The 12,270-nt window shown below is 41.4% G+C and overlaps 1 protein-coding gene across 2 annotated transcripts in view; it reads left to right on the forward strand.

Moving 5' to 3' along the window:
• LOC135501996 (N-alpha-acetyltransferase 50-like) overlaps nt 1–12,270 on the forward strand; it is a 103,058-nt gene that overhangs the window by 25,949 nt on the left and 64,839 nt on the right. For both annotated transcript variants that reach the window (XM_064794403.1, XM_064794404.1), the window contains exons 2-3: nt 4,402–4,538; nt 10,374–10,496. In XM_064794403.1, the coding sequence (XP_064650473.1) occupies nt 4,402–4,538; nt 10,374–10,496 (260 nt within the window). The remainder of the gene's footprint in view (nt 1–4,401; nt 4,539–10,373; nt 10,497–12,270) is intronic.

Genomic DNA, 12,270 nt, shown 5'->3' on the forward strand with positions numbered 1-12,270 from the left:
CACTTTGCACCACTTTCGACATGTGCTTTGACATTGACATGTGCTCATCAAAAATGGCACCAAGGTTCCGCACATGTGCAGAGGGCTCAATGGCAGACGATCCAATTCTAATGGATGGGAGAGGCCTCAACTTGGACATTTGTCGCTTCGGTGCGATAATCAGAAACTCCGTTTTCTCATCGTTTCCTTTGAGATGGTTTGGTTTCAGCCACTGGCGAACTTCCGTAATACAACTCTCCGCCTTACGAATGGCTGCATTTGGCCCTTGTTTAGTAAGTTCAAAGAAGTCATGCAGTTGTGCATCATCTGCAAAACCGTGTCTGAGCATACCGTGGCTGTCTACGATGTCACCAAGTGACTTGATGTATATTGAGAAATGCAAAGGTCCGAGAACTGATCCCTGGGGGACTCCGGAAACTACCTTTACCGGTGATGACTTGGCACCTCGCACACTGACTGTTTGGGCCCTGTTTGTAAGGTACGACCTAAACCAGCTGAGAGCTTTGCTTTTGACACCAAGCCTGTGCTCTAGTTGTGAGAGTAGGATCTCATGGTTTGTGGTGTCAAAGGCTGCTGACATATCAAGCAATATTAGGATCAGACCCCTACCACTGTCAAGTGCAGTGTCGATATCAGTCTTAATACGTAAGAGCGCGGTTTCTGTGCTGTGTCCAGCATTATAGGCGGACTGCAATGGGTCGTTTAGCATGTGCATGTTCATGAATGAAACGAGCTGCCTAGCAACAACCTTTTTCATTACTTTGGATATAAAGGGCAGATTTGAGATAGGCCGGTAATTTTTCAGTATGTTACAGTCAAGGTTCGGCTTTTTCAAGATTGGGGTAACAAGAGCACTTTTCAGGCAGTCTGGCATGTTACCAGACAGAATCGACTCGTTTACACAGCGAACTAACAGGGGCAGTAGAGCCTCGAGGATGTTGTTGTCTCGCAGTAACCATATAGGCAAAGGATCCAGCCCGCAGGACTTGTTTGGACAGCCCCTTCTGATCTTTTCCAGTTCGGTAGAAGTGACAGCTTGAAACGTCGAAAGGCAATGATTGCCTGGTCTAGCGGATGGCTGGCACAAGCTAGCATCACCAAAGTCTTTGCGAATATTTTCGTTTTTTTCATCGAAAAAGATGGGGAATTTGTTTGCTAGGACAAGTTCGTTATCAACATCAGGGAGTTTCTCCTCTTGGTCGCCTGACAGAAGGCCATTTACTTGGCGAAACATGTCTTTCGTTGTGCAAGTTGCCAGTGTTTGTCGAAGGAATGTTGCTTTAGTCTTGTTGATCAATGAAACTGCAGCCTTGCTCTGGTTTATAAACATTTGTCGATGAACCTCCAAGCCAGATTTCCTAAACATGCGCTCAAACTTGCGCCGAATTCTATGAGCGGCATGGACTTCGTCATTATACCAGGCCTTGTTGTTAGTAACTTTAATGCAAACTGAGGTTTGTGGCGCATGTTTATCGACAATGGAAGACATGATGTTGTTGTACAACGACACTGGATTGTCCACGCCCGCTTGGAAATCCTGAAGCTGCAATTCATGCTCGATGTCTGAAGCAAATGATGCAGTGTCAATGTTCTTAAACTTGCGAACATTTCGCCGTGGGGGTCCCTTTGCAGAGGCATCTGCAACACAAGGCATGTGGAAAAACACTGGAAAATGGTCTGATATTCTTTTCACTGGATCCACAGTGAATGGCACCTTAAGGTTCCCAGATGACTGGCAGATGATATGATCGAGTGTGTTTCCAGATACGTGCGTAGGCTCATTCACAAGTTCGGTGAGTCCATGGGTAGACAATAGCTCCAGATATTTCACGGTTTCAGGATCGTCCAAACGATTCACTTTCACATTGATGTCTCCTATTATGACATAAGGGATAGCTGTTATCGCATACATGTTCAGGAGTTCTGAAAAATCGCGCAAGAAGTCATTAAATTTTAATTTGTTGGCCTTGCTTGGCGGAGGACGATAAACCATTACGACTTTGGTTGCGTTCGAAATTGTGATTTCAGCCCATTCGATGGTTTCAAACTTTTTGCAGCAAACGGCTGTGACCTTGATATCACTTCTGTCGATAACTGCAACACTAGGGCATCACCCCTGGTCGCGTCAAGGCAAGCCCTGGTCGCGTCCAGGCAAGCTTTCTCCATGAGTTCGTCAGTCAAGTGCTGTAGGAGGGTGGTTGCCTGCTCCTCTCGGAGATCAATACTGCGGATGGAGGCTGGATTGAGGAAAGGAGGTAGTCTTTCCAAGCCTAAGGCCCAAGCTGGCGGGTTGTTGGTGTCCGCAAGGTGCTGGAGGAATTGTGCACGTGCAGTTGGTGAGCGCGTGAGCTGGTGAGCGCATTGTGTGCCTGACGCCATATGGGGCGGGCGTCAGCGTCAGTCAAACCCATCTACCAATATGGCCACCAGGTGGCCATCTTGAAAATTAAACAAGGTCCTATTAATCCGAAACTAATGACCAATCGCAACCAAACTTCATGTGATTATATATCTATGTACTCTTTTCAATATCCCTAATTTTCAGTCTAATCCCATGACAAATATGGCCGCCAGGCTGCCATCTTGAAAATCCAACGAAGTCCTATTACTCCGAAACTGTTGAACAGATGTCAACCAATTTCCATGTGACATGTACACTCTTCAATAACCCTGAAATTCAGTCAACTTTATAACCAAAATGCCATACTTAGATGGTACCGGTAATTTTCTTTTGTGCCATTGAGCCGAGAAGAATAAAGTTATTCAATGGAATCAAAACTGGTGAAACTAGCCAGAAACTGTTTTCCCCATATCCACTGCAAATGACGTGCATTACATTAGAAATTGGTAGTGAGCACATGGTCCCTTGACCATTTCATTGGTAGTGTAAGGTGGGGACAAAACCTCGCAGCAAAGACGGCTAGTTTTGCCATTGAAGAAATTGAAAGAAAACTGTAAATAATATCACCATTTACCCATAAACTATTTGTGATTTCTTCTTCAAAATGCTAGCTTGCCCTAGTAATGACCCTTATTCACACAGTGATAAGGTTTTTGGCAGAGAAAAATCAACAGGTTTGCTTATTCCTTGCACCAAAAAAATTCCTTTGTTTCTCATAGTAAGGAACATTTGTGAACCTGAAAGACTGTCTCATACCTTCAGTTCAACATTGTCTACTGACCCCAAGTTGATACTTGGTATATAAGTTTGCAAACGACAGACTTGTAAAAATTCGCCCAGTATCTCTCTTCCCCTTAAGGCTCCTTTAAAATAAAATTGTCTCTAAATTAGGTCAGGGTCATCATAGTGCCGATGGTTCCTTGGTCCGAGGTACACTGGTTCACCACCTCGTCAGGGCAAGGCTATCCCCAGTTTTTTGCCTCGTTCTCGAAGGTGAGGTCGGAATACCCCGCTTTCAGTGACCGTGTGGTGGACTCGCTCTGAACACTTGTTTTCGACCGCAACTATGGCAATAGGCATGGCCGGGAAATGGAGATGGTCAGCATGACATGGTTTTTGTTGCTGATTCAATATTGTAGGCCAGAGCCCTCTATTAAACACTGTGTACATTAAGTGTACATTGTTGTTCATAAGTTTTGGTAAAAAAAGTACACCTTGGACCAATCAATCTGCACAAAATTTCATATGTGTCATAAAGAACCCTTTGCGAATAGCATATATATTAAATATATTATCAAAAAGCATATTTCTGTGATGGCCTGACTCTGTAGATTAAGAATCAACCACAGATTGAGATTTAATTTCACTTTGGTCCATTCCAGCCATGTATTACCACAACTTGACATTTTAATAAGCTCTATGTTACTGTGCCACACTTCCGGTTGTGGATGAATACATGTCTCTGCCCTACAGTAGAGGGTCAATTTCTAGTTAGTGACTTGTTTTCGATGATATTTCTATAGTAGATACTCCGAGCAAGGATACATCACATCCTACGGGTTCTTGATTTGACCTAATTTTCAATGTCACGGAGGTCAAACTATGTAAATTGGCCATTTGAGTGCAACTATGGCACATCTCTAAACAGCTAAAGCTATGAACTTGAAATTTGGTACACATGACTCCCTACATCATATAATCTCTGACACTGAATTTCCGATCTGATTCCTGACTTGACCACCAGTGAGCCAAAACTAAAAAAGGTAAAAAGTGCAATGTCTCACTTATCAGAGACTTGTTTTCGATGATATTTTTATGGTACATTTAGGTACTCCAAGCAACGATACATCACATGTCATACCAACTTTTGTTTGACCTATATACTATACATGAAGCATGTTTCTTGACCACGATGAATTCCTACCCACCAATTATCTAGACGGTGAGCACAATGACCCCTGGCCATTTAATTTTTATCTTCTTGAATGCTCTTATTTCAGAGGTCGAATAGAACTTGGCGATGTGACTCCTCACAATATTAAACAGTTGAAGCGATTGAATCAAGTTGTATTCCCAGTGTCTTACAATGAAAAGTTTTACAAGGATGTCTTGGAGGTTGGAGAGTTGGCCAAGTTAGGTAAGTTAAACTTGGTGATGAAGAATCATTTTGAAAACCACTTGTGACCACAAAAGATAGATATATTACATGTATGTCTCTGTGGTCCGCTTCCTGAATGACAACACATTTTTAGCTCACCTGTCAGGTGAGCTAATACGATACCGCGGCGTCTGGCGTCCGTCGTCGTCGTCGTCCGTCGTTAACTTTTGACAAAATCGTGGCACGTTTCTAAACCGCTTGACCCAGAAAGTTAATACTTGGTGTGTGGGTACCCCTAGGCAAGACCTTCCTTCAGAATGAAAATCAGCGCAATTTGACTGCTGGTCTGCCATATAGGGGGTGCTCTTTGAACACATATTTTTGTCATTTTGAAGCTTATGGTTAAAGCTAGAGCGATAAAAATTTTATGGTGGGTGTATCTAATAAAGGTACATCACATATCACACGGGTTTTTGATTTGACCTTCATTTCAAGGTCACAGAGGTCGAACTCTAAAATTTCTTTGATGGAGGCACGTTTTTTTGCTATTGGTCATAGACTCTCTAAATTTGATATGTAGACACCTATTGGGCATCTCTACATGTTGACACAGATTTAGGTCAGTGTGACCTACTATTCAGGTATAAGTAGGTCAGGGTTAAAAAAGCCCATTTTCTTTATTCCAGCAGATTGAATTTAGAGGTTGGCCTGATATAGAGGTTTCGATATTAAATAGATTAATTTCGTTTCATATCACTAGGTGGCGGTATTGTGCAAAAATGTCAGTTGGCACATTGCCAGCAGTTTTGAATTTCGCGGTTCGAGGCAATCCGTCGGGGTATCCGAGATGCGCAGTGTTGTACTGCGCCACTGGATCTGCATACTACAAGTATGGACGACAGCCATTTTATGAATTTGAAGCGAGACGAAGAAGGAATTAAATCACCTTGAATCAATGCTAAAACTTAATCATCCGCTTTTCGGAGAGGTCGTATGTGTTGATTTCATTCTTGTGATTGGTTTGAGATTATTAGTTTGTCCTCATTGCCGGTTGTTTTAGAAAATTTTGACTGTGATTGGAAGGTAAAATGAGAAACTTGTCACACTGTTCTTCGGCTTGGAATGGGGATAGTCAATGCAGAGCCAGTTGGTACAAGCTGCCTTGCGAATCGGGGTGGCGTAATAATACTGTGAAAGATCAAAAAATGATGAATTGTAACAGTGTATGTCAGAAATTATGTGATTTCCATTGCATTTGACGATCCCAAAATTTCGAGAGTATGGCAAAATGGCGGCTGGCGTCATTGGAGATTAGCGTCAAGCCGGAACCTTTCGTTACAATGTGGGCTTTTAAACACAAGTTAATGGTTTATAATCACCCAGACGCTACTCATTAGGTAAACCTCTACTAAAAACACTTGCTTTAATTTTTGTAAACATGTCACGAGTGCTTAAAAAGAACCATTTTTGTGATCGTTTTTTGTCGCTGTAGAAATGTACACAGTCAGAGTCAGTCAGTGTGTCAACACAACAACGGTGTTAGTATACACATGAATCCATGATACACGGAGACACGAATGTAAACATTTGCCTGTTGGGTCGGAAGGAGTTCACCGTTACCGATCACTGCCCCAAGAAAAGTCATCTGAGCTGGTTGACTAAAGTAGATGATGATAATGATGAAAGTGTAGCGCAGCTGTCATCAGTGCTTTTATAGTTAGGCCTAGGCTATAGTCGGATTCATAAGTAAATGTCACTGACTGCCCTTTTGGGTCGCTGTGCAAAAACTATTGGGCCGATTTCTTCAAAGTTTGGTTTTTCATGAATCTAATTTCGGGACCCAACACAATTTCCAGGTTAGAGATTTGCAAATTATAAAGAAAAAAATTGTCAACTTTGGAGCCCTTTTGGCCATTTTGGGGGAATCTGGAGGGCCCGATTTTTTTTGATGGATAGTTCTAAATGAAACTTGGCAGCTTTAAAGATACACACGAAAAAAATTAACCTGAACATTTCAGCAAAATGCATCCAGAAATAAGCAGTACAGAGGAGAAAATGTCAAAATCAATACACTACGTCAATGTACACCAATACATACAAAAAAATTATTTCGTAACCATGGTTACTGAAATATGAAAATCCTCTTGGGTCCCGAAATTAGATTCAAGAAAAACCAAACTTTGAAGAAATCGGCCCAGTAGTTTTTTCGCAGCGGCCCAAAAGGGCAGTGACATTTACTTATGAATCCGACTATAGGGCTGTCTTGTAACTATGTTATTGTCTCAAAAATGAATACAAACTGCTACCTAGTTACTCAGTACCGTATTTTGCTGCGTATAAGGCGCAGCTTTTTGACCCAAGAAAGCCCTAAAATCGGGGGGGTGCGCGTTATACGAAGGTGCGTGTTATCTATGGCCTAGACCTAGGAAGCCACCGAATGATCACAAGATTTTTTCCATCAACTCATTTCTTTTGACGGCTTTTTTGGCTCGCAACCAAGTCGGCGCATTTTATATTTTTGCACGAAAGAAAAATCGGGAATATCGATGCACTTTGCATAGTTCACCGATGCTAACTCACCTGTTCTGTACACAATACATATTAGTATCCTCATTATCATTTCAGTTACTTCTATAAATGTTTTTGAGGGTCCTTAGCGGCAATATTCAGAGCGTAGATGCGAGATAAATCCAAATCGATAAATCAGCTGATCGTGTGCCGCCATGATTTTTAAAGCCTCGCTTTGATGTTAACATCAAAGCGAGGCTTTTACGAAGGAAAGATAGGCAGGGGGCATCTCAGAAGTACTGCGTGTTATACGTAGGTGCGCATTATGTCTGGATTTTGTCTACGGACTCAATGGGTGCGCTTTATACCCCGGTGCGTTTTATACGCAGCAAAATACGGTACATCATATTCTATACTGTGCATTCCTTGCTTCAATTGTTCTTGTATCATATTTTTCAACATTTCTCTCTAATCGCAAGCCGAGAATAAATATTCCTTTCAAGATAGCGTATTCACACGCAATTCCACAGGTACATCCCATTCATTTGAAATTTCGGCCAATGACAGCAGGTTTTACAAAATGTAAATGCGCTGTTAATTTTCAATAGTCACTGAATAGCTAAGACACATGTAAACCCGTCTTAATTGGCCAGAAAACATCTCTCAGCTTCTCCCACAAATAACGATTCACTTATTCCAACATCAGTAACATGTGCACGCGGAAAACAATACGACTAACTCCACTTTTTCAAGACAAACCACACCATCCCACAACTATTGCTTGATTAACCCCTAACAATGACAAGTTCTTCCTCATACTCTCCCTTTCATATCGACAGGTGAGCACAATGGCCCTGGCCATTTCATTATTGCAAGTTTATAAGAATCAGGCAGATTTCTATAATAGGGTGATTCATGACCCCCCTTAGATGTGTGGTGAATGAAGACTGTGAACATATGCTAACTGGCCTCATTGGCCACATCCTTCCTTCATTGGCCACATCCTCAGGACATTACACCACAACTGACCAGCCAGACGTACATTTCTATATGCTCGGATATGTATAGAATATCAAAATACTACAAAATTGGTTAGCTTTTCAGCTACCCTCGACCCCTCTGGCTCCTGGTCTATATGCCTTACGGACATCATGAGACACAATCCATTGATGCTCAGAAACGAAAATTTTATGATTTTATAATATATTAAGTTCATATTCTTTTTAATATGCAATATGAATCATTGAATAACATTACTGAGTCAACCAAGCACAAATGGCTACAAAAAATCGTCAAGTCCGATCCATCTATACATCAAGTCCGACATGGATATATCCTTCATAATATGAAAAGGAATGTACTTCCTGTGGATGACCGTGTGATTCCCAAGATGAATAATGAATATATTGTAGGTGTGCTCCAGACAAAAATTGGAAGGTGACTCCCCTTATTCTTCTCACCAGGGGCTAAATGCGTAAATTACAAATAAATGCTTAGTCGCTTTATTCCAGTTTTGATACAAAATTGGAATAGTTTTGACTGATACTACCAGTTGGCGTTACTGAGCATAAATCTGCATTGACCTAATTTTAACTTGATTTGAATTTCCCGCTCTTGTATGACTCCGAAAGTTGTGGGCAAGTCAAAAAAATTCTTCCTTAATTTTTTCTATTTTCACTTCTATTACTTTTTTTACCCCTCAGCCCATAAAGGCTAGAGGGGTATTGTCGAGGCGTTCGCCGTCTGTCTGTCTGTCCGTCTGTCTGTCGGTCCGTAGGGGAGTCCATACAATACCGCAGTGTCCGTCGTGCGTCGTCGTCGTATCCTATTTCTAAAACAGTGGCACGTTTCTTAACCCCTGGGGCTGTGAACTTGAAACTTTGTCTGATTCACCGTTTGGCCCCTAGGTCAGATGACCCCTGAAACTGAATTTCAGTCTGCTCCGATTCTCAACTTGGCCACCAGGGGGCTAAACGTGGAAACGTAAGAAGTGTGTTATCTCCCTTGTTAATGATGCGTTTTCAATAAAAAAATTTATGGTAGGTACTCCTAGCAAGGATACATCACATATCGTGCGGGTTTTTGATTTGATGTTCTTTTTAAGGTCACAGAGGTCAAATGGCGTAAGTTGGCCGTTAGGCTGTAACTATGGCACGTTTCTTAACTGCAATGACCATTTATCTCCAATTTGGTACACATGTAACCAATAGTCAGGTGATGTTAGGGATCGATGTTGGGTCTGATCTGATTCACCGTTTGGCCACTAGGGGGCCAAACCTGAAAATCTTAAAAATGTGATTTTTCCTTAACTATGTTGCCCTATTGCCACCAATTTGATATCATGGGTACATTTAACCACAATACAGTATGTGTCGCATGGATTTTAGATTTGACCTACTTTTCAAGGTCAATGAGGTCAGATGGTGCAAGTTTGCTTATGGGCTGCAACTTTTTTTTATATATTATGTATCAATCATACCCCTTTTGGCATCGTCCTGGTCTTGCATTTACTGGTTGGTTGTCCCTGGTTGATGTAAGGTAACTTTACTGGTTAGCCTAGGCTGGACTATGTTCACTGGACTAGTTTGTCACAACCAAGATGGCTGCCACCTTAGCTGTTGCAATCTCGTGACTGCACTTGTCAGCGCAAACACCCTTGAGCGACGGTGGACCTGGGCATAACGCTTGTTTGGCATACATTTCAAAATCGTCTTCCCTCAAAATACCGCCTAGCACATGGGGTGCGATTTAGGGGGCTGTAGCAAAATTAAAGTGAAGCCAATAGAAACGAAAAAAAATTGGGGGCGAGGGGATTTTTTAGGGGTGTATATTTATGACCCTTCCAAAAGTGTTTTCTGGTCCTCAAAATGCCCAAATCTGCTCCTGAATGCCTGGTAGCCTCCAACTTTTCCTGGTAGCCTGTTACTTCCAGAACTTTCAAACCCCAGAGGGTGGAAGGGGTTAGAGGAGAAACTTAATTATTTCATTTCGATTGGCTTCACTTTAAATTTGCTCCAGCCCCCTACCTGGAGCAGTGATGTGTTTCATGTAGTAATAATTCTACACAAATAGTTTGGCAATTTTGATTTCTTTTGCTGGTGTCTCATAGGTAAACTGTATAAAAAAAATTTAAGTCGTATCTACTAAGAGGAGTATTTTTTAACAGAAATAGTCAGGATGATCAGGAACTGGACCATCCTGAGTTGTGTTGTAAAAGGCCAATAAGAGAATTTTAACAGTATTTGGAGTTACTGCCTTTCATCATTTTATGGCTGCATTGGCCACTATATTCGGGTGTGTAAGTGTGAATCACTTGGAAATTTGATGGCTCATTTGTAATGTTGAACATGTGTTTCTCCTTTTCAGCATATTTCAATGACATTGTGGTCGGGGCTGTGTGTTGCCGGGTGGACACCTCAGAACCAAACAAGCGACGACTTTACATCATGACGTTAGGCTGTCTCGCCCAGTATAGAAAGTTGGGCATTGGTAAGTGGCTATAAGTGGGCTCATACCCAGGAAATCTTGCAATAATGTCTAATGGACATGAGCCAAAAAGATGTCTTCATTGAAAGTACGAGCTAAGTCGAGACCTAGATTGAAGCAATATTTTGTGTCAATTCAGAATAAAAATGGGAATTGAAAAAATGAAATGACAGCTACCCTGGAAAGAGATATTCCACACTAACTGGTTGTCAAGGTATTAAAAAATTCTCATGTGTACTGCGGCAAGCAATTCAGCATTACTGCTTCCGGTTCCTACAACATTGAGAGGCATGGCCAGAGCTTTCATATGCAGAAGGATTCTGTGAAAGCTGAAAAAAGGAACTCCAGCATGAAATATTTTCTGTTGACAGAGGTAAAAAAAACGGCTAGCCCAAAGCCTGGGACTAGTTTTAGCTTGGACTAGCAGATATTTGTAATAAGTTTGAGCAGCTAGCCCAACAGACTAGCTTACCTTGGTAGCTTGACCAACTCTTGATCTCTTTCGTTCTTGACAGTAATGTCCTTTCAACCCATCCCAAAGAAAAAAGTTGACCAGAGTAGTTTAATATTTCCTTATTTGGGGATTATTGGTTTTAAGCTTTTATTTTACTATGCGTAACCCGAGAGAGTGCAGTCCCAATGCACGTCGTTGAAACAGGCGACGGCTTTGATGTTTAAACCATCAGTTCCCTTGTTGCCAGACTCGTTATTAAAAGACTCTGGTGCAGCCAAAGAAATAAGGGCCACACCTAAAAGCATGATTGTGTCTGAAGTCCTGAAGAACACCAGTAATAAAAGTAGAAACACCTTTGACAAATAAGCCAAGCCATTGCAGTAGAGAGTAACTTAAAACGATTTAACAATAATCAATTGAAGCAGGGTTCTATCACCATCGCTACCACCATTAGCTGGGTGAAATACGGAATGGACTGTCATGTTCATCTTGGCAGAATTCATGCTGTCCATCTCATGCTAGAAGGTGCTGATAATGCTAACCGGAAAGTTTATGACAGACTTGCCAATAAACACTCAATATAACATCAAGGCTCAAAATAACTTTTTTTCACTTGTATAGCAAAGTTGCTCTACAAGGTCTTGACTTGTATAGCAGTTTTGAAGCTATGTATAGCAACTTTTTCCGACATCGGACCAACGTGCGTTGATATTTCAATAAATGAATAAAAAAGACTTACTTTCATTATTATTTGCCTTTATTTATCAGAAACTGGTGAAAATGATAAATGAATCACAAGAAAAAATAGAGAGAATGCTGTTTTTCTTCAATTTATTCATTTGAAACTAACAATCAAGTAACAGTACACCAATAAGTTTATATTAGTCTTGAATAAAAGCTTGCGAGATATTGCCACTTGAAAACAAAGTTTAGCAACTCTACTCCGCTTTGACGGGAACTGGCGCCAAAATCTTCCTATTACATATTGTGACATCACCTTTTATTCACAAACAGAGCTAGACCAAGAGAAATCAATATAAAAGCAGATGTCACCAAGACCAGTCAAAACCACGTGCGTTTTGTAGGCTGTTTTACGCTAATCTGACTTGTGAATATTGTGCGTTTTCCAATCATCCTTTACTAAATGCTGTCTTGTCTCCTCGTATGCCTTCTTGGCATCTTTTGGAAGGGCCTGGGGTGTTTCTACCGATCGCTTGCGTTCTGTGGCAAGTGGTAATGCGGGAGTGCGGTTTCCAAAATGGTCCAGTTGCCTCGACATTTTGGAGCAGACGACAGATTTTGACAATCGTTTCAATGGGAGTA

The sequence above is a fragment of the Lineus longissimus genome, chromosome 18 (genome assembly GCF_910592395.1).
Source record: "Lineus longissimus chromosome 18, tnLinLong1.2, whole genome shotgun sequence".
Classification (NCBI taxonomy): Eukaryota; Metazoa; Nemertea; class Pilidiophora; order Heteronemertea; family Lineidae; genus Lineus; species Lineus longissimus.